The sequence below is a fragment of the Saccoglossus kowalevskii genome, chromosome 6, assembly GCF_978046115.1.
Source record: "Saccoglossus kowalevskii chromosome 6, keSacKowa6.1, whole genome shotgun sequence".
Lineage (NCBI taxonomy): Eukaryota > Metazoa > Hemichordata > Enteropneusta > Harrimaniidae > Saccoglossus > Saccoglossus kowalevskii.
The window spans coordinates 1,654,043-1,680,884 of NC_140646.1; the positions used below are offsets into that span (position 1 = coordinate 1,654,043).

At 39.0% G+C, this 26,842-nt stretch overlaps 1 protein-coding gene and 1 long non-coding RNA gene across 3 annotated transcripts in view; one reads left to right on the forward strand and one right to left on the reverse strand.

The window, feature by feature from the left end:
• Window positions 1-1,044: 1,044 nt before the first annotated feature.
• The window catches only part of LOC146741459 (uncharacterized), a 33,065-nt gene continuing 7,267 nt past the window's right edge, over window positions 1,045-26,842 (reverse strand). Inside the window, exon 3 of the long non-coding RNA XR_014929668.1 lies at window positions 1,045-3,667. This is a non-coding gene — a long non-coding RNA (uncharacterized LOC146741459). The remainder of the gene's footprint in view (window positions 3,668-26,842) is intronic.
• On the forward strand, window positions 3,551-26,589 carry LOC144344657 (uncharacterized). Of its 2 annotated transcripts, none has more exons than XM_078006535.2 (3): window positions 3,551-3,711; window positions 25,190-25,304; window positions 26,348-26,589. In XM_078006535.2, exons 1-3 carry the CDS (start codon window positions 3,551-3,553, stop codon window positions 26,489-26,491), a joined length of 420 nt encoding a protein of 139 aa, XP_077862661.2. In that variant the 3' UTR covers window positions 26,492-26,589. The 2 variants fall into 2 exon arrangements, with proteins under 2 accessions (XP_077862661.2, XP_085356069.1); XM_085499943.1 differs by lacking the exon at window positions 3,551-3,711 and adding an exon at window positions 24,552-24,651.

The following is a 26,842-nucleotide window of genomic DNA, read 5'->3' on the forward strand; positions in this document are numbered from 1 at the left end:
AGAACCGCTCTGACGTCATTTCATTTTGATGTGTATCTAACTAAGTTAATTAATATGTAATCCTAGATTGTTATTATTTTTCTCCAACTGCTCATATACCCAGAATGAAAGGTAAATTGTGTTGAAATCTCCACACGTTTGCATATCAATGATTCGGATATTTGTTGGGTTTATTTGCTAAACGACTTATTTTTATTCCTTTTTTTCTACATTTATTCATTCAGCTAACAAAAACTACATCACCGTAAAACAACATTAAAACGCTGTTTACGGAGGGGCTGCTATGATTATGAGTATGATAAAGCACCAAATTTTTCGTTAAGATTTGTCAATTTAAAATGTTTGAGGACGCACTTTCTGCTGCAACATTTGATGTTAGAATCGTATGGGTCAATACCATCTACGCGACTACGAGCCTTTAACGGTTTCATTGTGTGTTACATTGTCTAATTATTGCATTTGTACTAAGTATACGTTTGATTTCTTCTTCAACGGACTGTTATGTGAATATGCAATACCATACATATTTGATACTTGTTCTAAAATCCCCGTTTTTCCCCTTTTGAACAGTATTCTACGCAATGGCTTCTGCAATTTTCTATATTGATTTTCTGCAGCTGCAATATACCTTGCAAGATATTGTATAATGAATATAATTTCCACATCAACGAAACTTGTGAGGCTTAATAGCGGATGTTCTCTGCGTACTGTGCCCACGTGATCACGACTCACAACCATTAATCTCGCTTGTACTTTACTTATACTGATATTGTCGTTTGCTTTTGTATTTGATTTTGCTTGTGTATTTTAATTTTGATTTTGTATTTTTATTTGTATTTTTGCACAACAAAAACATACTTTTCCGTGCAAATGTGCAGAGCATTCTAAAATTCTTAGTTTGGGCTACGATTCCTTAAATCTGTATCTTGCGCTAACTGCTAAACTCTCCAATTTCTTTTAGATCTGCTGTAACTCGTGCAACATGAAATAAGAACATATAATATCATCAACATAATCATTTCGAAACATAAAAACACATGTAAGTTGTTTAGCATTACTTTATTTATTTCCCAAATAGCGGATTGACATATTTTAAACGAATACAGAAAACAGCGTTACATATGGTACAATAATACCTTTGCGAGCGTTGGCTCAAATAGTAGGAATTATTTATTGAAACACTTCGGTATGGTAGTGAGATTGATGTCTTTATTAAGACTATTCGCGTTTAAGAACAAACTTGAATCAATTAAATATATATTAAATAGTTCCTATATATAAATATTTTATATTAACAAATTTTTGCTTAATACAATGAGTGTGTAGTTATTTCAAGGCCGCGTGATTAGGGGTGCAGCAGCGTAATAAGCTACATTGTCAATTTTGGAGATCCTTTAAACAATTCATTTACGTTCTTCGTTTAGTCCAAAATAAACTTTTTATTCGAGTCATTTCCCTGCTATGAATAGCAATATAAATACGACACTCACACATATATAGTCCGATCCTCACAATAAACTACAAATGTTTTAGTTATATGCCAAGATTTGTTGAGATGTTACAAATACGGACAGAAGACTGGTTCGATCGTGCCTAACAAATCCGATTATTGGCGCAAAAATGTGTTCATAATTTGATAAATACGACGATACATAAAGATAAAATAACAATATATATAAAATAAACTAACAATATATTGTTTGGTCCCGACTCATATCCAACTGTGATCGGCTAAGCTAGTAAAGCTTCAACCTTAATAATAAATCGAACAATTTGAATTAATAACAACATATATGGTATAGTTATTTAAATACATTGTACATTTCCAAAAATCAGAAAATAGATAATAAATAAATAACCTTGGATTTCACGATTTAAAGATGATAAGTTCTGAATAAAACTTGACACGTGCGATAGAATAGTAAAATACTCGGGTACAAATGTTGCTGATTTACAATTGTAAAATACACGAATAAGTGTATTTTATGTTTATCATTCGCACCGCGCATTCCTTGCTATCGCGTCGACAATTTATTGATTTCGGGTTGCCCATGCATCACATTCCCGTCGTCCATTGATCGTATTTATCGCTATTTAAAGTAATAATATTAACACGTTTGATTGAGTCGATTTCCAGTGTGGCGCAATGTGAACGTGATGAATGGCATTTGCATATAACAGAATCCCAGGATTCATATTTCCTAATTCTTTTTGTGAAGTCTGTCATCTTTCGAATGCCTGGCACATTGCTACGTCTTTGTGAGTCTCCGTAACTATGGACGTGATTGAATAGAACTAAAGTTTCATTCGCGATGACTTTTTCGAAGATTCTGGGGAAATTGAAAAAGAAAATGCTTCGCTGTGGTGTTATAATATTCTACAGAGGTAAGTTACGCAATGTAACCTAATACCGGAAATATCAAACGTAGATATCAGGATTTGCATTAATTTCAATAAAAAGTACCCTAAAGTTATATCGCAGTTACTTGACTTACAGTCAACGTAGGATTTACTCCAAGTCTTCTGAACGACAGGATACAATATAACTATATTGTAAAATCCAAGAAAATCCGACGATCTATTTTAATCGTAGTCAAAGTCGTTATCCGGCGTCTATTTTGAATCGAACATTGATTGAAATACACATCAGTGAGATTGATAATTAAAAAAAACTAGTCCTGACAGCCCACGTTTTTCCGTTGGATTCTCACTTTTAATAACTTGGCAACATTTGAGGAAATGTTCGAAACAAATGAGCGCCGATAACTAGTTGAGGGCGAGACAGCTACGACACTTCTACTAAAATGTGTCCATTTCATTTTCTTTCGAATTACCATGGTTACATAGATAAGTAGACACGATGACGAGAGAAATGTACTCAGAATATTTGAAAAACAAATGTATAAATCGCTTAATATGTGTAAAGTAGTATTTAACTATTTTCTGAAGTTTTTAAACAAAATATCCTAAAACATTAAAAAAGGAAACCAACGAAACTATTATAAGGTATAAGGAATTAGAGGGAGAAAAGCGTTCGTGTCGTAACTGTACATGTCTGTGCAATTGACAACTACATTGAAATATAGTGGTACTTTTCAGTCTACCGATTCGCTGAAAGACTGTTCCATGCTAAAAACCTACTTTTGTAAATTTGTATCGAAAAATTCTTAATAAATGTGGAGGGGATTTGTCGACATAATGCGCAGGTAAAGAGCGTCAGCGGATGAACGAAATGCATGGCAAACGTTTGCTTACGTTGAAATAAATACATAAATACAGACATACAAATGTAACAATTAGATAAAGTATTTTGTTTGTCGATAGCATGCACGCTAGCCTGGCAGGCGATATATTCGCTAATTCTTCCGTATTGGTAGAAACTTAAACCAGCTGTAGCGATAGCTTAAAGCAAAACTGCGTATTAGAAAGTCATATTTATCAAGTTTCACAGGCTGTATAACATTATCGCGCATCACCATATTGGACTCGGAACGTTACTGTTGCTGGAGTGGTAAGCACCGCCATCTTCAGTTATATTGCGTCTCGACTAATGCATGTGAACACAATTTGGTATCGGATATATTTAAGGTCATCGGTCCATAGCCAGATGGGGATTTTGCCGTGTTTGTTAGGATGGGCCATGTTTCTTCGGATTCACCGCTCCGCCCTGTCAAGAAGAAAAAAAACAAAGAAAAGAAAGACAGTTAACATGTATGTACTATGTACTGTACCATGATCAAGTAGGGTTTTCATTGGATATTTAATGGGTTTTCAATAATTTATTCAAGTGGAATTAATACATTTATCACACTACTTTTAATTAAACATATTGGGCATATAAGTCATAATGTCTATTACGTCATCGTGTATGGGCCTATATGTCAGAATATCAATTATGGCATCGTGTATGTGACCTATATGCCAGAATATCAATTACGGCATCGTGTATGTATCCTATATGCCAGAATATCAATTATGGCATAGTGTATGTGACCTATATGTCAGGATGCAAATTATGCCATTATGTGTGGGACCTATGTGCCAGGATGTAAATCTTGCCATTGTGTATGGGACCTATATGCCGGGATGTAAATTATGCAATTGTGTATGGGAGATATATGCCAGGATGTAAATTATGCCATTGTGTATGGGACCCATATGCCAGGAAGCAAATTATGCCCTTGTGTATGGGACCTATATGTCAGGATGCAAATTATGCCACTGTGTATGGGACCTATATGCCAGGATGCAAATTACGCCATTGTGTATGCGACCTATATGCCAGGATGCAAATTATTTCATTGTGTATGGGACCTATATGTCAGGATGCAAATTATGTCATTGTGTATAGGACCCATATACCAGGATGCAAATTATGCCATTGTGTATGGGACCTATATGTCAGGATGCAAATGATGTCAGTGTGTATGGGACCTATATGCCAGGATGCAAATTATGCCATTGAGTATGAAAATATATATATGCCAGGATGCAAATGATGCCATTGTGTATGGGACCTATATGCCAGGATGCAAATTATGCCATTGAGTATGAATATATATATATATGCCAGGATGCAAATTATGCTATTGTGTATGGGACCTATATGTCAGGATGCAAATTATGCCATTGTGTATGAGACCAATATGTTAGGATGCAAACTATGCCATTGTGTATGAGCATATATGCCAGGATGCAAATTATTCCATTGTGTATAGGATCTGTTTGTCAGGATTCATATTATGCCATCGTCTAAGGTGCCAATATTCCAGAATATCAGTTATGTTATCGCGTATGGGTCTATATGTCAGAATATCAAGTATGTCATAGTGTAAGGGTCTAAATGTCAGAATATCAATTACGCCATCGTGCATGGGACCTATACGTATGCCATTGTGTATGAGACCTATATGCTGGGATGCAAATTATGCCATTGTGTACGGGAATATATATGTCAGAGTGCAAATGATGCCATTGTGTATGGGACCTATATGCCAGGATGCAAATTATGCCATTATGTATGGGACCTATGTGCCAGGATGTAAATCTTGCCATTGTGTATGGGACCTATATGCCAGGATGTAAATTATGCAATTGTGTATGGGAGATATATGCCAGGATGTAAATTATGCCATTGTGTATGGGACCCATATGCCAGGATGCAAATGAAGCCATTGTGAATGGGACATATATGCCAGGATGCTAATGATACCATTGTGTATAGGAATATATATATGCCAGGATGCAAATTATGCCATTGTGTATATGAATATACATGTCAGGATGCAAATGATGCCATTGTGTATGGGACCTATAAGCCAGGATGCAAATGATGCCATTTGTGTATGGGACCCATAAGCCAGGATGTAAATGATGCCATTGTGTATGGGAATATATATGCCAGAATGTGAATGATGCGATTGTGTATGGGTCCTATATGCCAGGATGCAAATTATGCCATTGTGTATAGGACCCATATGTCAGGATGCAAATTATGCCGTTGTGTATGGGACCTATATGTCAGGATGAAAATTATGCCATTGTGTATGGGACATATATGTCAGGATGCAAATGATGTCATTGTATATGGGACCTATATACCAGGATGCAAATTATGCCATTGAGTATGGGAATATATATATGCCAGGATGCAAATGATGCCATTGTGTATGGGACCTATGTGCCAGGATGCGAATGATGCCATTGTATATTGGACATATATGTAAGGATGCAAATGATGCCATTGTGTATGGGACCTATATGTCAGGATGTAAATGATATCATTGTGTATGGAAACTATATGTCAGGATGCAAAATACGCCATTGTGTATGGGACCCATATGCCAGGATGCAAATCATGCTATAGACTATGGGACCTATATGTCAGGATGCATATCATACCATCGTGTATGTGGCCTATATGTCAGCTTGCAAATTATGACATTGCGTATGGGGCTTATATGCCAGGAAGCAAATTATGCCATTGTGTATGGGACCTATATGCCAGGATGCAAATTATGCTACAGACTATGGGACCTGTATGTCAGGATGCAAATTGTGCGATTGTGTATGGGACCTATATGTCAGGATGCATATCATACCATCGTGTATGCGGCCTATATGTCAGCTTGCAAATTATGCCATTGAGTATGGGGCTTATATGCCAGGATGCAAATTATGCCCTTGTACTTGTAACCTATATGCTAGAAGGCAAATTGTGCCATTGTGTATGAGCATATATGCCAGGATCCAAATTATGAAATTGTGTATAGAACCTCTTTGTCAGGATTCAAATTATGCCATCGACTAAGGGGCCTATATTCCAGAATATCAATTATGTCTTCGCGTATGAGTCTATATGTCAAAATATCAATTACGCCATCGTGCATGAGACCTATATGCCAGGATGCAAACTATGCCATTGTGTATGGGAACTGTATGTCAGGATGCAAATTATGCCATTGTGTATGGGACCTATATGCCAGGATGCAAATTATGCCCTTGTGTATGGACCTATATGTCAGGATGCAAATTATGCCATTGTGTATGGGACATATATGTCAGGATGCAAATGATGTCATTGAGTATGGGAATATATATATGCCAGGATGAAAATGATGCCATTGAGTATGGGAATATATATATGCCAGGATGAAAATGATGCCATTGTGTATGGGACCTATGTGCCAGGATGCGAATGATGCCATTGTATATAGGACCTATATGTCAGGATGCAAGTAATGTCATTGTGTATGGAAACTATATGTCAGGATGCAAAATACGCCATTGTGTATGGGACCTATATGTCAGGATGCATATCATACCATCGTGTATGTGGCCTATATGTCAGCCTACAAATTATGCCATTGCGTATGGGGCTTATATCCCAGGATGCAAATTATGCCATTGTGTATGGGACCTATATGCCAGGATGCAAATTATGCTATGGACTATGGGACCTGTATGTCAGGATGCAAATTATGCGATTGTGTATGGGACCAATATGTCAGGATGCATATCATACCATCGTGTATGTGGCCTATATGTCAGCCTACAAATTATGCCATTGCGTATGGGGCTTATATCCCAGGATGCAAATTATGCCATTGTGTATGGGACCTATATGCCAGGATGCAAATTATGCTATGGACTATGGGACCTGTATGTCAGGATGCAAATTATGCGATTGTGTATGGGACCTATATGTCAGGATGCATATCATACCATCGTGTATGTGGCCTATATGTCAGCTTGCAAATTATGCCATTGCGTATGGGGCCTATATGCCAGGATGCAAATTATGCCCTTGTGCTTGAGACCTATATGCCAGAAGGCAAATTATGACATTGTGTATGGGCCTATATGTCAGGAAGCAAATTGTGCCATTGTGTATGAGCAGATATGCCAGGATCCAAATTATGAAATTGTGTATAGAACCTGTATGTCAGGATGCAAATTATGCGATTGTGTATGGGACCTATATGTCAGGATGCATATCATACCATCGTGCATGAGACCTATATGTCAGGATGCAAACTATGCCATTGTGTATGGGAACTATATGCCAGGATGCAAATTATGCCATTGTGTATGGAACCTATATTTCAGGATGTAAATGATGCCATTGTGTATGGAACCTATATTTCAGGATGCAAATTATGCCATTGTGTATGGGACCTATATGTCAGGATGCAAATCATGCCATTGTGTATGGGACCTATATGCTAGGATGCAAATTATACCATTGTGTATGAGACGTATATGTCAGGATGCAAATTATGCTATTGTGTATAGGCCTATATGTCAGAAAGCAAATTATGCCATTCTGCGTGAGCCTATATGCCAGAATATCAATTATATCATCGCGTATGGGTCAGGATATCAGGATGTCAGGATATCAATTATGTTATCGCATATGGGTCTATATGTCAGAATATCAATTACACGATCGTGCATGGGACCTATGTCAGGATGCAAACTATGCCATTGTGTATGAGACCTCTATGCGCGGATGCAAATGATGCCATTTTCAATGGGACCTATATGCCAGGATGCTAATGATACCATTGTGTATGGGAATATATATGCCAGGAGGCAAATTATGCTATTGTGTATGGGACCTATATGTCAGGATGCAAATTATGGCATTGTGTATGACTCCTATATGCTAGGATGCAAACTATGCCATTGTGTATGAGCATATATGCCAAGATGCAAATTATGAAATTGTGTATAGGACCTGTTTGTCAGGATGCAAATTATGCCATTGTGTATAGGATCTGTTTGTCCGGATTCAAATTATGCCATCGTATAAGGTGCCTATATTCCAGAATATCAATTATGTCATCGTGTATGGGCCTATGTGTCAGGATGCAAATTATGCCATAGTGCATGAGCCTTTAAGCCAGAATATCAATTATGTCATCGCGCATGGGTCTATATGTCAGAATATCAATTATGTCATCGTGTATGGGACCTATATGCCAGGATGCAAATTATGCCATTGTGTAAGGGACCTATATGTCAGGATGCAAATTATGCCATTGTGTATGGGACCTATGTGCCAGGATGTAAATTATGCAGTTGTGTGTGGGACCTATGTGCCAGGATGCAAATTATGCCATTGTGTATGGGACCTATGTGCCAGGATGTAAATTATGCAGTTGTGTGTGGGACCTATATGCCAGGATGCAAATTATACCATTGTGTATGGGACCTATATGTCAGGATGCAAATGATGCCCTTGTGTATGGAACATATATTTCAGGATGCAAATTGTGCGATTGTGTATGGGATCTATATGTCAGGATGCAAATGAAGCCATTTTGAATGGGACGTATATGCAAGGATGCTAATGATGCCATTGTGTATGGGTCCTATATGCCAGGATGCAAATTATGCCATGGTGTATGGGACCTATATGTCAAGATGCAAATTATGCCAATGTGAATGGGACCTATATGCCAGGATGCAAATTATACCATTGTGTATGGGACCTATATGTCAGGATGCAAATGATGCCCTTGTGTATGGAACATATATTTCAGGATGCAAATTGTGCGATTGTGTATGGGATCTATATGTCAGGATGCAAATGAAGCCATTTTGAATGGGACGTATATGCAAGGATGCTAATGATGCCATTGTGTATGGGTCCTATATGCCACGATGCAAATTATGCCATGGTGTATGGGACCTATATGCCAGGATGCAAATGAAGCCATTGGGAATGGGACGTATATGCCAGGATGCAAATTATGCCATTGTGTATAGGAATATATATGCCACGATGCAAATGAAGCCATTGGGAATGGGACCTATATGTCAGGATGCAAAATATTCTATTGTGTATGAGACCTATATGCTAGGATGCAAATTATGCTATAGACTATGGGACCTATATGCCGGGATGCAAATGATGCCATTGCGAATGGGACCTATATGTCAGGATGCAAATTATGCTATTGTGTATAGGCCTATATGTCAGAAAGCAAATTATGCCATTCGGCATGAGGCTATATGCCAGAATATCAATTATGTCACCGCGTATGGGTCTATATGTCAGAATATCAATTACGCCATCGTGCATGGGACCTATATGTCAGGATGCAAGCTATGCCATTGTGTATGAGACCTATATGCGCGGAGGCAAATGATGCCATTTTGAATGGGAATATATATATGCCAGGAGGCAAATTATGCTATTGTGTATGAGACCTATATGTCAGGATGCAAATTATGCCATTGTGTACGAGACCTATATGTCAGGATGCAAATTATGCCATTGTGTATGAGACCTATATGTTAGGATGCAAACTATGCCATTGTGTATGAGCATATATGCCAAGATGCAAATTATGCCATTGTGTATAGGATCTGTTTGTCAGGATTCATATTATGCCATCGTCTATGGTGCCTATATTCCAGAATATCAATTATGTCATCGTGTATGGGCCTATATGTCAGGATGCAAATTATGCTATTGTGTATGGGCCTATATGTCAGAAAGCAGATTGTGCCATTGAGTCTATATGATTGAGTCTATATGCCAGAATATCAATTATTTCATCGCGTATGGGTCAATATGTCAGAATATCTATTATGTCATCATATATGGGTCTATATGTCAGAATATCAATTACGCCATGGTTCATTTGACCTATATGTCAGGATGCAAGCTATGCCATTGTGCATGAGACCTATATGCGCGGATGCAAATGATGCCATTTTGAATAGGACCTATATGCCAGGATGCTAATGATACCATTGTGTATGGGAATATATATATATGCCAGGAGGCAAATTATGCTATTGTGTATGGGACCTATATGTCAGGATGCAAATTATGCCATTGTGTATGAGCATATATGCCAGGATGCAAATTATTCCATTGTGTATAGGATCTGTTTGTCAGGATTCATATTATGCCATCGCCTAAGGTGCCAATATTCCAGAATATCAATTATGTTATCGCGTATGGGTCTATATGTCAGAATATCAAGTATGTCATAGTGTAAGGGTCTAAATGTCAGAATATCAATTACGCCATCGTGCATGGGACCTATACGTCAGGATGCAAAATATGCCATTGTGTATGGGACATATATGCCAGGATGCAAATTATGCCAATGTGTATGGGACCTATATGCCAGGATGCAAATTATGCTATAGACTATGGGACCTATATGCCGGGATGCAAATGATGCCATTGTGAATGGTACGTATATGTCAGGATGCAAAATATGCTATTGTGTATAGGCCTATATGTCAGAAAGCAAATTATGCCATTCTGCATGAGCCTATATGCCAAAATATCAATTATGTCATCGCGTATGGGTATATATGTCAGAATATCAAGTATGTCATCGTGTAAGGGTCTAAATGTTAGAATATCAATTACGCCATCGTGCATGGGACCTATATGTCAGGATGCAAAATATGCCATTGTGTATGGAAACTATATGTCAGGATGCAAAATATGCCATTGTGTATGGGACCTATATGCTAGGATGCAAAGTATACCATTGTGTATGAGACCTATATGCCAGGATGCAAATTATGCTATAGACTATGGGACCTATATGCCGGGATGCAAATGATGCCATTGTGAATGGGACGTATATGTCAGGATGCAAATTATGCTATTGTGTATAGGCCTATATGTCAGAAAGCAAATTATGCCATTCTGCATGAGCCTATATGCCAGAATATCAATTATGTCATCGCGTATGGGTCTATATGTCAGAATATCCATTATGTCATCATATATGGGTCTATATGTCAGAATATCAATTACGCCATCGTTCATGGGACCTATATGTCAGGATGCAAGCTATGCCATTGTGTATGAGACCTATATGCGCGGATGCAAATGATGCCATTTTGAATGGGACCTATATGCCAGGATGCTAATGATACCATTGTGTATGGGAATATATATATGCCAGGAGGCACATTATGCTATTGTGTATAGGACCTATATGTCAGGATGCAAATTATGCCATTGTGTATGAGACCCATATGTTAGGATGCAAACTATGCCATTGTGTATGAGCATATATGCCAGGATGCAAATTATTCCATTGTGTATAGGATCTGTTTGTCAGGATTCATATTATGCCATCGTCTAAGGTGCCTATATTCCAGAATATCAATTATGTCATCGCGCATGGGTCTATATGTCAGAATATCAATTATGTCATCGTGTATGTGTCTATATGTCAGAATATCAATTACGCCATCGTGCATGGGACCTATATGTCAGGATGCAAACTATGCCATTGTGTATGAGACCTATATGCCAGGATGCAAATTATGCTACAGACTATGGGACCTATATGCCAGGATGCAAATTACGCCATTGTGTATGGGACCTATGTGCCAGGATGCAAATTATGCCATTGTGTGTGGAACCTCTATGCCAGGATGCAAAATATGCCATTGTGTATGGGACCTATGTGCCAGGATGTAAATTATGCAGTTGTGTGGGACCTATATGTCAGGATGCAAATTATGCCATTGTGTATGGAACCTATATGCCAGGATGCAAAATATGCCATTATGTATGGGACCTATGTGCCAGGATGTAAATTATGCAGTTGTGTGTGGGACCTATATGTCAGGATGCAAATGAAGCCATTTTGAATGGGACGTATATGCAAGGATGCTAATGATGCCATTGTGTATGGGTCCTATACGCCACGATGCAAATTATGCCATGGTGTATGGGACCTATATGTCAGGATGCAAATTATGCCAATGTGAATGGATCATATATGCCACTATGCAAATTATGCCATTGTGTATGGGACCTATATGCCAGGATGCAAATGAAGCCATTGGGAATGGGACGTATATGCCACAATGCAAATTATGCCATTGTGTATAGGAATATATATGCCAGGATGCAAAATATTCTATTGTGTATGGGACCTATATGTCAGGATGCAAATTATGCCATTGTGTATGAGACCTATATGCGCGGAGGCATATGATGCCATTTTGAATGGGACCTATATGCCAGGAGGCAAATTATGCTATTGTGTATGAGACCTATATGTCAGGATGCAAATTATGCCATTGTGTATGAGACCTATATGCTATGATGCAAACTATGCCATTGTGTATGAGCATATATGCCAAGATGCATATTATGAAATTGTGTATAGGACCTGTTTGTCAGGATGCAAATTATGCCATTGTGTATAGGATCTGTTGGTCAGGATTCATATTATGCCATCGTCTAAGGTGCCTATATTCCAGAATATCAATTATGTCATCGTGTATGGGTCTATATGTCAGAATATCAATTACGCCATCGTGCATGGGACCTATATATCAGGATGCAAGCTACGCCATTGTGTATGAGACCTATATGCGCGCATGCAAATGATGCCATTTTGAATGGGACCTATATGCCAGGATGCTAATGATACCATTGTGTATGGGAATATATATATGCCAGGAGGCAAATTATGCTATTGTGTAAAGGACCTATATGTCAGGATGCAAATTATGCCATTGTGTACGAGACCTATATGTTAGGATGCAAACTATGCCATTGTGTATCAGCATATATGCCAGGATGCAAATTATTCCATTGTGTATAGGATCTATTTGTCAGGATTCATATTATGCCATCGTCTAAGGTGCCTATATTCCAGAATATCAATTTTGTCATCGCGTATGGGTCTATATGTCAGAATATCAATTACGCCATTGTGTATGGAAACTATATGTCAGGATGCAAAATATGCCATTGTGTATGGGACCTATATGCTAGGATGCAAATTACGCTATAGACTATGGGACCTATATGCCGGGATGCAAATGGTGCCATTGTGAATGGGACGTATATGTCAGGATGCAAAATATGCTATTGTGTATAGGCCTATATGTCAGAAAGCAAATTATGCCATTCTGCATGAGCCTATATGCCAGAATATCAATTATGTCATCGCGTATGGGTATATATGTCAGAATATCAATTACGCCATCGTTCATGGGACCTATATGTCAGGATGCAAGCTATGCTATTGTGTATGAGACATATATGCGCGGATGCAAATGATGCCATTTTGAATGGGACCTATATGCCAGGATGCTAATGATACCATTGTGTATGGGAATATATATATGCCAGGAGGCAAGTTATGCTATTGTGTATGGGACCTATATGTCAGGATGCAAGCTATGCTATTGTGTATGAGACATATATGCGCGGATGCAAATGATGCCATTTTGAATGGGACCTATATGCCAGGATGCTAATGATACCATTGTGTATGGGAATATATATATGCCAGGAGGCAAATTATGCTATTGTGAATGGGACGTATATATGTCAGCATGCAAATTATGCCATTGTGTATAGGATCTGTTTGTCAGGATTCAAATTATGCCATCGTCTAAGGTGCCTATATTCCAGAATATCAATTATGTCATCGTGTATGGGCCTACATGTCAGGATGCAAATTATGCCATTGTGTATGGGACCTATATGCCAGGATGCAAATCATGCTATAGACTATGGGACCTATATGCCGGGATGCAAATGATGCCATTGTGAATGGGACGTATATGTCAGGATGCAAATTATGCTATTGTGTATAGGCCTATATGTCAGAAAGCAAATTATGCCATTCTGCATGAGCCTATATGCCAGAATATCAATTATGTCATCGCGTATGGGACTATATGTCGGAATATCAATTACGCCATCGTGCATGGGACCTATATGTCAGGATGCAAATGAAGCCATTGTGAATGGGACATATATGCCAAGATGCAAATGATGCCATTGTGTATGGGAATATATATGCCAGGATGCAAATCATGCCATTGTGTATGGGACCTATATGTCAGGATGCAAATTATGCCATTGTGTATGGGACCTATATGCCAGGATGCAAATGATGCCATTGTGAATGGGACGTATATGCCAGGATGCAAATTATGCCATTGTGTATAGGAATATATATGCCAGGGAGCAAATTATGCCATTGTGCATGAGCCTATATGCCAGAATATCAATTATGTTATCGCGCATGGGTCTATATGTCAGAATATCAATTATGTCATTGCGTATGGGTCTATATGTCAGAATATCAATTACGCCATCGTGCATGGGACCTATATGTCAGGATGCAAACTATGCCATTGTGTACGGGAATATATGCCAGGGTGCAAATGATGCCATTGTGTATGGGACCTATATGCCAGGAGGCAAATTATGCTATTGTGTATGGGACCTATATTTCAGGATGCAAATGATGCCAATGTGTATGGAACCTATATTTCAGGATGCAAATTGTGCGATTGTGTATGGGACCTATATGACAGGATGCAAATTATGCCATTGTGTATGGGTCCTATATACCAGGATGCAAATTATGCCATTGTGTATGGGACCTATATGTCAGGATGCAAACTATGCCATTGTGTACGGGAATATATGCCAGGGTGCAAATGATGCCATTGTGTATGGGACCTATATGCCTGGAGGCAAATTATGCTATTGTGTATGGGACCTATATTTCAGGATGCAAATGATGCCAATGTGTATGGAACCTATATTTCAGGATGCAAATTGTGCGATTGTGTATGGGACCTATATGACAGGATGCAAATTATGCCATTGTGTATGGGTCCTATATACCAGGATGCAAATTATGCCATTGTGTATGGGACCTATATGTCAGGATGCAAATTATGCCATCGTGTATGGGACCTATATGCCAGGATGCAAATGAAGCCATTGTGAATGACACGTATATGTCAGGATACTAATGACACCATTGTGTATGGGAATATATATATGCTAGGAGGCAAATTATGCTATTGTGTATGGGACCTATATGTCAGGATGCAAATTATGCCATTGTGTATGGGACCTATATGCCAGGATGCAAATGAAGCCATTGTGAATGGGACATATATGCCAGGATGCTAATGATACCATTGTGTATGGGAATATATATATGCCAGGATGCAAATTATGCCATTGTGTATAGGAATATACATGTCAGGATGCAAACGATGCCATTGTGTATGGGACCAATATGTCAGGATGCAAATTATGCCATTGTGTATGGGACCTATGTGCCAGGATGTAAATTATGCAGTTGTGTGTGGGACCTATGTGCCAGGATGCAAATTATGCCATTGTGTATGGGACCTATGTGCCAGGATGTAAATTATGCAGTTGTGTGTGGGACCTATATGCCAGGATGCAAATTATACCATTGTGTATGGGACCTATATGTCAGGATGCAAATGATGCCCTTGTGTATGGAACATATATTTCAGGATGCAAATTGTGCGATTGTGTATGGGATCTATATGTCAGGATGCAAATGAAGCCATTTTGAATGGGACGTATATGCAAGGATGCTAATGATGCCATTGTGTATGGGTCCTATATGCCAGGATGCAAATTATGCCATGGTGTATGGGACCTATATGTCAAGATGCAAATTATGCCAATGTGAATGGGACCTATATGCCAGGATGCAAATTATACCATTGTGTATGGGACCTATATGTCAGGATGCAAATGATGCCCTTGTGTATGGAACATATATTTCAGGATGCAAATTGTGCGATTGTGTATGGGATCTATATGTCAGGATGCAAATGAAGCCATTTTGAATGGGACGTATATGCAAGGATGCTAATGATGCCATTGTGTATGGGTCCTATATGCCACGATGCAAATTATGCCATGGTGTATGGGACCTATATGCCAGGATGCAAATGAAGCCATTGGGAATGGGACGTATATGCCAGGATGCAAATTATGCCATTGTGTATAGGAATATATATGCCACGATGCAAATGAAGCCATTGGGAATGGGACCTATATGTCAGGATGCAAAATATTCTATTGTGTATGAGACCTATATGCTAGGATGCAAATTATGCTATAGACTATGGGACCTATATGCCGGGATGCAAATGATGCCATTGCGAATGGGACCTATATGTCAGGATGCAAATTATGCTATTGTGTATAGGCCTATATGTCAGAAAGCAAATTATGCCATTCGGCATGAGGCTATATGCCAGAATATCAATTATGTCACCGCGTATGGGTCTATATGTCAGAATATCAATTACGCCATCGTGCATGGGACCTATATGTCAGGATGCAAGCTATGCCATTGTGTATGAGACCTATATGCGCGGAGGCAAATGATGCCATTTTGAATGGGAATATATATATGCCAGGAGGCAAATTATGCTATTGTGTATGAGACCTATATGTCAGGATGCAAATTATGCCATTGTGTATGAGACCTATATGTCAGGATGCAAATTATGCCATTGTGTATGAGACCTATATGTTAGGATGCAAACTATGCCATTGTGTATGAGCATATATGCCAAGATGCAAATTATGCCATTGTGTATAGGATCTGTTTGTCAGGATTCATATTATGCCATCGTCTATGGTGCCTATATTCCAGAATATCAATTATGTCATCGTGTATGGGCCTATATGTCAGGATGCAAATTATGCTATTGTGTATGGGCCTATATGTCAGAAAGCAGATTGTGCCATTGAGTCTATATGATTGAGTCTATATGCCAGAATATCAATTATTTCATCGCGTATGGGTCAATATGTCAGAATATCTATTATGTCATCATATATGGGTCTATATGTCAGAATATCAATTACGCCATGGTTCATTTGACCTATATGTCAGGATGCAAGCTATGCCATTGTGCATGAGACCTATATGCGCGGATGCAAATGATGCCATTTTGAATAGGACCTATATGCCAGGATGCTAATGATACCATTGTGTATGGGAATATATATATATGCCAGGAGGCAAATTATGCTATTGTGTATGGGACCTATATGTCAGGATGCAAATTATGCCATTGTGTATGAGCATATATGCCAGGATGCAAATTATTCCATTGTGTATAGGATCTGTTTGTCAGGATTCATATTATGCCATCGCCTAAGGTGCCAATATTCCAGAATATCAATTATGTTATCGCGTATGGGTCTATATGTCAGAATATCAAGTATGTCATAGTGTAAGGGTCTAAATGTCAGAATATCAATTACGCCATCGTGCATGGGACCTATACGTCAGGATGCAAAATATGCCATTGTGTATGGGACATATATGCCAGGATGCAAATTATGCCAATGTGTATGGGACCTATATGCCAGGATGCAAATTATGCTATAGACTATGGGACCTATATGCCGGGATGCAAATGATGCCATTGTGAATGGTACGTATATGTCAGGATGCAAAATATGCTATTGTGTATAGGCCTATATGTCAGAAAGCAAATTATGCCATTCTGCATGAGCCTATATGCCAGAATATCAATTATGTCATCGCGTATGGGTATATATGTCAGAATATCAAGTATGTCATAGTGTAAGGGTCTAAATGTTAGAATATCAATTACGCCATCGTGCATGGGACCTATATGTCAGGATGCAAAATATGCCATTGTGTATGGAAACTATATGTCAGGATGCAAAATATGCCATTGTGTATGGGACCCATATGCTAGGATGCAAAGTATACCATTGTGTATGAGACCTATATGCCAGGATGCAAATTATGCTATAGACTATGGGACCTATATGCCGGGATGCAAATGATGCCATTGTGAATGGGACGTATATGTCAGGATGCAAATTATGCTATTGTGTATAGGCCTATATGTCAGAAAGCAAATTATGCCATTCTGCATGAGCCTATATGCCAGAATATCAATTATGTCATCGCGTATGGGTCTATATGTCAGAATATCCATTATGTCATCATATATGGGTCTATATGTCAGAATATCAATTACGCCATCGTTCATGGGACCTATATGTCAGGATGCAAGCTATGCCATTGTGTATGAGACCTATATGCGCGGATGCAAATGATGCCATTTTGAATGGGACCTATATGCCAGGATGCTAATGATACCATTGTGTATGGGAATATATATATGCCAGGAGGCACATTATGCTATTGTGTATAGGACCTATATGTCAGGATGCAAATTATGCCATTGTGTATGAGACCCATATGTTAGGATGCAAACTATGCCATTGTGTATGAGCATATATGCCAGGATGCAAATTATTCCATTGTGTATAGGATCTGTTTGTCAGGATTCATATTATGCCATCGTCTAAGGTGCCTATATTCCAGAATATCAATTATGTCATCGCGCATGGGTCTATATGTCAGAATATCAATTATGTCATCGTGTATGGGTCTATATGTCAGAATATCAATTACACCATCGTGCATGGGACCTATATGTCAGGATGCAAACTATGCCATTGTGTATGAGACCTATATGCCAGGATGCAAATTATGCTACAGACTATGGGACCTATATGCCAGGATGCAAATTACGCCATTGTGTATGGGACCTATGTGCCAGGATGCAAATTATGCCATTGTGTGTGGAACCTCTATGCCAGGATGCAAAATATGCCATTGTGTATGGGACCTATGTGCCAGGATGTAAATTATGCAGTTGTATGGGACCTATATGTCAGGATGCAAATTATGCCATTGTGTATGGAACCTATATGCCAGGATGCAAAATATGCCATTATGTATGGGACCTATGTGCCAGGATGTAAATTATGCAGTTGTGTGTGGGACCTATATGTCAGGATGCAAATGAAGCCATTTTGAATGGGACGTATATGCAAGGATGCTAATGATGCCATTGTGTATGGGTCCTATACGCCACGATGCAAATTATGCCATGGTGTATGGGACCTATATGTCAGGATGCAAATTATGCCAATGTGAATGGATCATATATGCCACTATGCAAATTATGCCATTGTGTATGGGACCTATATGCCAGGATGCAAATGAAGCCATTGGGAATGGGACGTATATGCCACAATGCAAATTATGCCATTGTGTATAGGAATATATATGCCAGGATGCAAAATATTCTATTGTGTATGGGACCTATATGTCAGGATGCAAATTATGCCATTGTGTATGAGACCTATATGCGCGGAGGCATATGATGCCATTTTGAATGGGACCTATATGCCAGGAGGCAAATTATGCTATTGTGTATGAGACCTATATGTCAGGATGCAAATTATGCCATTGTGTATGAGACCTATATGCTAGGATGCAAACTATGCCATTGTGTATGAGCATATATGCCAAGATGCATATTATGAAATTGTGTATAGGACCTGTTTGTCAGGATGCAAATTATGCCATTGTGTATAGGATCTGTTGGTCAGGATTCATATTATGCCATCGTCTAAGGTGCCTATATTCCAGAATATCAATTATGTCATCGTGTATGGGTCTATATGTCAGAATATCAATTACGCCATCGTGCATGGGACCTATATATCAGGATGCAAGCTACGCCATTGTGTATGAGACCTATATGCGCGCATGCAAATGATGCCATTTTGAATGGGACCTATATGCCAGGATGCTAATGATACCATTGTGTATGGGAATATATATATGCCAGGAGGCAAATTATGCTATTGTGTAAAGGACCTATATGTCAGGATGCAAATTATGCCATTGTGTACGAGACCTATATGTTAGGATGCAAACTATGCCATTGTGTATCAGCATATATGCCAGGATGCAAATTATTCCATTGTGTATAGGATCTATTTGTCAGGATTCATATTATGCCATCGTCTAAGGTGCCTATATTCCAGAATATCAATTTTGTCATCGCGTATGGGTCTATATGTCAGAATATCAATTACGCCATTGTGTATGGAAACTATATGTCAGGATGCAAAATATGCCATTGTGTATGGGACCTATATGCTAGGATGCAAATTACGCTATAGACTATGGGACCTATATGCCGGGATGCAAATGGTGCCATTGTGAATGGGACGTATATGTCAGGATGCAAAATATGCTATTGTGTATAGGCCTATATGTCAGAAAGCAAATTATGCCATTCTGCATGAGCCTATATGCCAGAATATCAATTATGTCATCGCGTATGGGTATATATGTCAGAATATCAATTACGCCATCGTTCATGGGACCTATATGTCAGGATGCAAGCTATGCTATTGTGTATGAGACATATATGCGCGGATGCAAATGATGCCATTTTGAATGGGACCTATATGCCAGGATGCTAATGATACCATTGTGTATGGGAATATATATATGCCAGGAGGCAAATTATGCTATTGTGAATGGGACGTATATATGTCAGCATGCAAATTATGCCATTGTGTATAGGATCTGTTTGTCAGGATTCAAATTATGCCATCGTCTAAGGTGCCTATATTCCAGAATATCAATTATGTCATCGTGTATGGGCCTACATGTCAGGATGCAAATTATGCCATTGTGTATGGGACCTATATGCCAGGATGCAAATCATGCTATAGACTATGGGACCTATATGCCGGGATGCAAATGATGCCATTGTGAATGGGACGTATATGTCAGGATGCAAATTATGCTATTGTGTATAGGCCTATATGTCAGAAAGCAAATTATGCCATTCTGCATGAGCCTATATGCCAGAATATCAATTATGTCATCGCGTATGGGACTATATGTCGGAATATCAATTACGCCATCGTGCATGGGACCTATATGTCAGGATGCAAATGAAGCCATTGTGAATGGGACATATATGCCAAGATGCAAATGATGCCATTGTGTATGGGAATATATATGCCAGGATGCAAATCATGCCATTGTGTATGGGACCTATATGTCAGGATGCAAATTATGCCATTGTGTATGGGACCTATATGCCAGGATGCAAATGATGCCATTGTGAATGGGACGTATATGCCAGGATGCAAATTATGCCATTGTGTATAGGAATATATATGCCAGGGAGCAAATTATGCCATTGTGCATGAGCCTATATGCCAGAATATCAATTATGTTATCGCGCATGGGTCTATATGTCAGAATATCAATTATGTCATTGCGTATGGGTCTATATGTCAGAATATCAATTACGCCATCGTGCATGGGACCTATATGTCAGGATGCAAACTATGCCATTGTGTACGGGAATATATGCCAGGGTGCAAATGATGCCATTGTGTATGGGACCTATATGCCAGGAGGCAAATTATGCTATTGTGTATGGGACCTATATTTCAGGATGCAAATGATGCCAATGTGTATGGAACCTATATTTCAGGATGCAAATTGTGCGATTGTGTATGGGACCTATATGACAGGATGCAAATTATGCCATTGTGTATGGGTCCTATATACCAGGATGCAAATTATGCCATTGTGTATGGGACCTATATGTCAGGATGCAAATTATGCCATCGTGTATGGGACCTATATGCCAGGATGCAAATGAAGCCATTGTGAATGACACGTATATGTCAGGATACTAATGACACCATTGTGTATGGGAATATATATATGCTAGGAGGCAAATTATGCTATTGTGTATGGGACCTATATGTCAGGATGCAAATTATGCCATTGTGTATGGGACCTATATGCCAGGATGCAAATGAAGCCATTGTGAATGGGACATATATGCCAGGATGCTAATGATACCATTGTGTATGGGAATATATATATGCCAGGATGCAAATTATGCCATTGTGTATAGGAATATACATGTCAGGATGCAAACGATGCCATTGTGTATGGGACCAATATGTCAGGATGCCAATTATGCCATTGTGTATGGGACCTATATGTCAGGATGCAAAGTATGCCATTGTGTATGAGACCTATATGCCAGGATGCAAATTATGCCATAAAGTATGGGACCTATATGCCGGGATGCAAATGATGCCATTGTGAATGGGACGTATATGTCAGGATGCAAATTATGCTATTGTGCATAGGCCTATATGTCAGAAAGCAAATTATGCCATTCTGCGTGAGCCTATATGCCAGAATATCAATTATGTCATCGCGTATGGGTCTATATGTCAGGATATCAATTCTGTCATCGCATATGGGTCTATATGTCAGAATATCAATTACGCCATCGTGCATGGGACCTATATGTCAGAATGCAAACTATGCCATTGTGTATGAGACCTATATGCCAGGAGGCAAATTATGCTATTGTGTATGGGACCTATATGTCAGGATGCAAATTATGCCATTGTGTATGAGACCTATATGCTAGGATGCAAACTATGCCATTGTGTATGAGACCAATATGCTAGGATGCAAATTATGCCATTGTGTATAGGATCTGTTTGTCAGGATTCAAATTATACCTTCGTCTAAGGTGCCTATATTCCAGAATATCAATTATGTCATCGTGTATGGGCCTATATGTCAGATGCAAATTATGCTACTGTGTATGGGCCTATATGTCAGAAAGCAAATTGTGCCATTGTGCATGAGTCTATATGCTAGAATACCAATTATGTCATCGTGTATGGGTCTATATGTCAGAATATCAAGTATGTCATCGCGTAAGGGTCTAAATGTCAGAATATCAATTACGCCATCGTGCATGGGACCTATATGTCAGGATGAAAACTATGCCATTGTGTATGAGACCTATATGTCAGGATGCAAAATATGCCATTGTGTATGGGACCTATATGCTAGGATGTAAATTATACCATGTGTATGGGACCTTTCTGCCAGGATGCAAATTATGCTATAGACTATGGGACATATATGCCAGGATGCAAATTATGCCATTGTGTATGGAACCTACATGCGTGGATGCAAATGAAGCCATTGTGAATGGGACCTATATGCCAGGATGCAAATGATGCCATTGTGAATATGACGTATATGCCAGGATGCAAATTATGCCATTGAGTATAGGAATATATATGCCAGGGAGCAAATGATGCCATAGTGTATTGAACCTATATGCCAGGATGCAAATTATGCCAATGTGTATGAGACCTATATGCCAGGATGCAAATTATGCCATTGAGTATAGGAATATATTTTCCTGGGAGCAAATGATGCCATAGTGTATTGAACCTATATGCCAGGATGCAAATTATGCCAATGTGTTTGAGACCTATATGTCAGGATGCAAATTATGCCATTGTGTATGAGCATATATGCCAGGATGTAAATTATGAAATTGTGTATAGGACCTATATGTCAGGATGCAAATTATGCCGTTGTGTATGGGCCTATATGTCAGAAAGCAAATTATGCTATAGTGCATGAGCCTTTAAGCCAGAATATCAATTATGTCATCGCGCATGGGTCTATATGTCAGAATATCAATTATGTCATCGTGTATGGGTCTATATGTCAGAATATCAATTACGCCATCGTGCCTGGGACCTATATGTCAGGATGCAAACTATGCCATTGTGTATGGGACATACATGTCAGGATGCAAATGATGCCATTGTGTATGGGACCTACATGCCAAGATGCAAATGATGCCATTGTGTATGGGACCTATGTGCCAGGATACAAATTATACCATTGTGTATGGGACCTATATGTCAGGATGCAAATGATGCCATTGTGTATGGGACCTATGTGCCAGGATGTAAATTATGCAATTGTGTATGGGACCTATATGCCAGGATGCAAATTATGCCATTGTGTATGGGACCTATGTGCCAGGATGCAAATGATGCCATTGTGTATGGGACCTATGTGCCAAGATGTAAATTATGCAATTGTGTGTGGGACCTATATGCCAGGATGCAAATTATGCCATTGTGTATGGGACCTATGTGCCAGGATGCAAATGATGCCATTGTGTATGGGACCTATGTGCCAGGATGTAAATTATGCAATTGTGTGTGGGACCTATATGCCAGGATGCAAATTATGCCATTGTGTATGGGACATATATGTCAGGATGCAAATGATGCCATTGTGTATGGGACCTATATGCCAGGATGCAAATTATGCCATTGTGTATAGGACCTATATGCCAGGATGCAAATTATGCCATTGTGTGTGGGACCTATATGTCAGGATGCAAATTATGCCATTGTGTATAGGACCTATATGCCAGGATGCAAATTATGCCATTGTGTATAGGACCTACATATCAGGATGCAAATCATGCCATCGCGTATGGGTCTACATGTCAGAATATCAATTTGTCGTCGCGTATACCATGTTGCACATAACGACGAAGCTTTACATACGTAATGATACGTTGTTATCAGTGTCAAGCGTACTGCACGTAAAGGTATGTACCAATAATAACCCGCCGAACATAAAAGTGCATTTGTCACAGATTGGGTCAATGCCTTCCTCGCTAACTTAAATTAGAGCTTTCGTAATTAGCTTTGTCCATTTGTGGGTGTGGTGGCACTGAGTATAAGCTAGCCATTTACAAAACCCACTAAACGAACATAAAATAGTGAATGAAACAACGCTCGTGATGCTGATCACGACGGCATAATTCCAACATTCGGCTCAGTGGCAGTATTCTGACTATAACTACACAGTTTTAACCACCGCGGCGAGGACCATTGCGTAGTAATTCGGAGAATTCCTCATTGCTCCTTGATAAATTAATTCCCCACTCTGCCTGGCACAATCACGTGTACAGCTGCTCCGATGACGTGCTCTTCAGCAGAATGAGTCATTGACGTCACTCTGACGTCAATGCGACCTATTTTTACACTCATCAAATCAATTTCCATATCAGTGGGCGTTTTATTACCATGGCAACATTAACACATATTTTCTTGCAACACTCAACAAAACATGTTTTGATTCAGGACGGGAGAAGGAATCACTCGACCTGTGACCGTATTCGCTTCATCTCTTCGTACATCGCAGGATTACATTCAAATCTGCAGCGCTATAGTATTCAGACACTACGTAAATATAATGGTGTGTATATTCGCTTACCTATTTTATATTATTATTGTTATTATTATTATTATTATTACTTACTTCATTTTATTCGTGCATCTCGTGATAAATGTGTATTTATTGGTTGCGTAACCTTGTGTGTACGTGATATACACGCGGTACCTGGGTTGACAAATCACATTGCACTGTATGGGTACATATATGGTCATTATCATCCCACGCGTAGCAAACCGAGCGTGGGTGGACGATATTCTTCCTAAAATACATGTAGGTAGAACTGCGGGACTGGGAATACATACAAAACCATTTATTACCTTGATTTTTCGCAATTAATAGTCCGGCCGTGGGCAACGATATTATTTTGGGACAGTAAATGAGCTCGTCGTTGTCCGCGGTATGGTGCGAACATTGGGTCTGACAAAATTTAACACGAATATTGAGATCGAACATCCACGGCGTGCAGTGCAGTAGTCCAATTGATGTGGTTTACGTATGTCTAAATATCACCGCATCACTGTTGACCGCTTCACATTGGTTTGATTCACATGTAGTTCTAAAGTTTGGTGCGAAATAACGCTGCAAGCGATTTTACGTCATGGTCGGCGACATTGAAGCCCCTCATTTTGTGAAACCGCTTTTGAGATCATATATGACATACACTCTGCGTGTGTGACATATCCTGATCATTTCCAGGAAAAATACCTGTGACTATGATGGCGGAGTTTGTAAGGTTGCTGTGTTGAACTCACAATGTACGCAACTACGAGAATCGATTGCATGAAGCTTCACACGAACGACCAAAAGCAAATTATGTTAGAATTACATAATGTATGGGCTGCATTAATCTGACTTTTCTAGTCATTACTAACACCAATTTAATTAGCCCCCCCCCCCGCCCGCCCCAGAAAGCTCTCTGTATACAAACATAATATCACATCGCCAGACACTACACAATGGAAAGATCTTGCCAAATAGTAAACATATAAGCATTACAGGATGCGACGAATTAATAACCGCACCAGTTTATAAAATTCATATTATATAATTCCGTTTTATTGCAGACTGGTGACGGATTGAGGAGTGACGTGCACACTTCTGTATCCACAGCAATACGGCGTGTGATAACTCTGGCAAGGTTCAGAATGCCGACTGGTACAATACACCAATCACCCAAATACACAAATGAGTGTAGTAAATATGTATGAAACTTTGATGTGATATATTGACCACACCACTGATAAATGCTCACATATTAGAAAATAGTGGTGCGAATAGATTTTGAATAAAAATGCTTTTTCCTGAATAGGTTCCGTGTTTCTCACACTGGTGTTATTAATTTAGTCTTTCTGTGTGCAGTGTGTGTGTGTATGTAGGGTGGGATATGACGAGCTTTCCTATCAAATTCATTCCGTTACCTTTGAACATTCTGACTATGTTATTGTCATTGGCCGCGAGAAAACGATGGTACAAACAACAACGCACTTTCATGTTTAACTGTAAGACGGAATAACACCGACCACATTCAAGGGTATGTGGGTGGTTGGAAACTACTATTT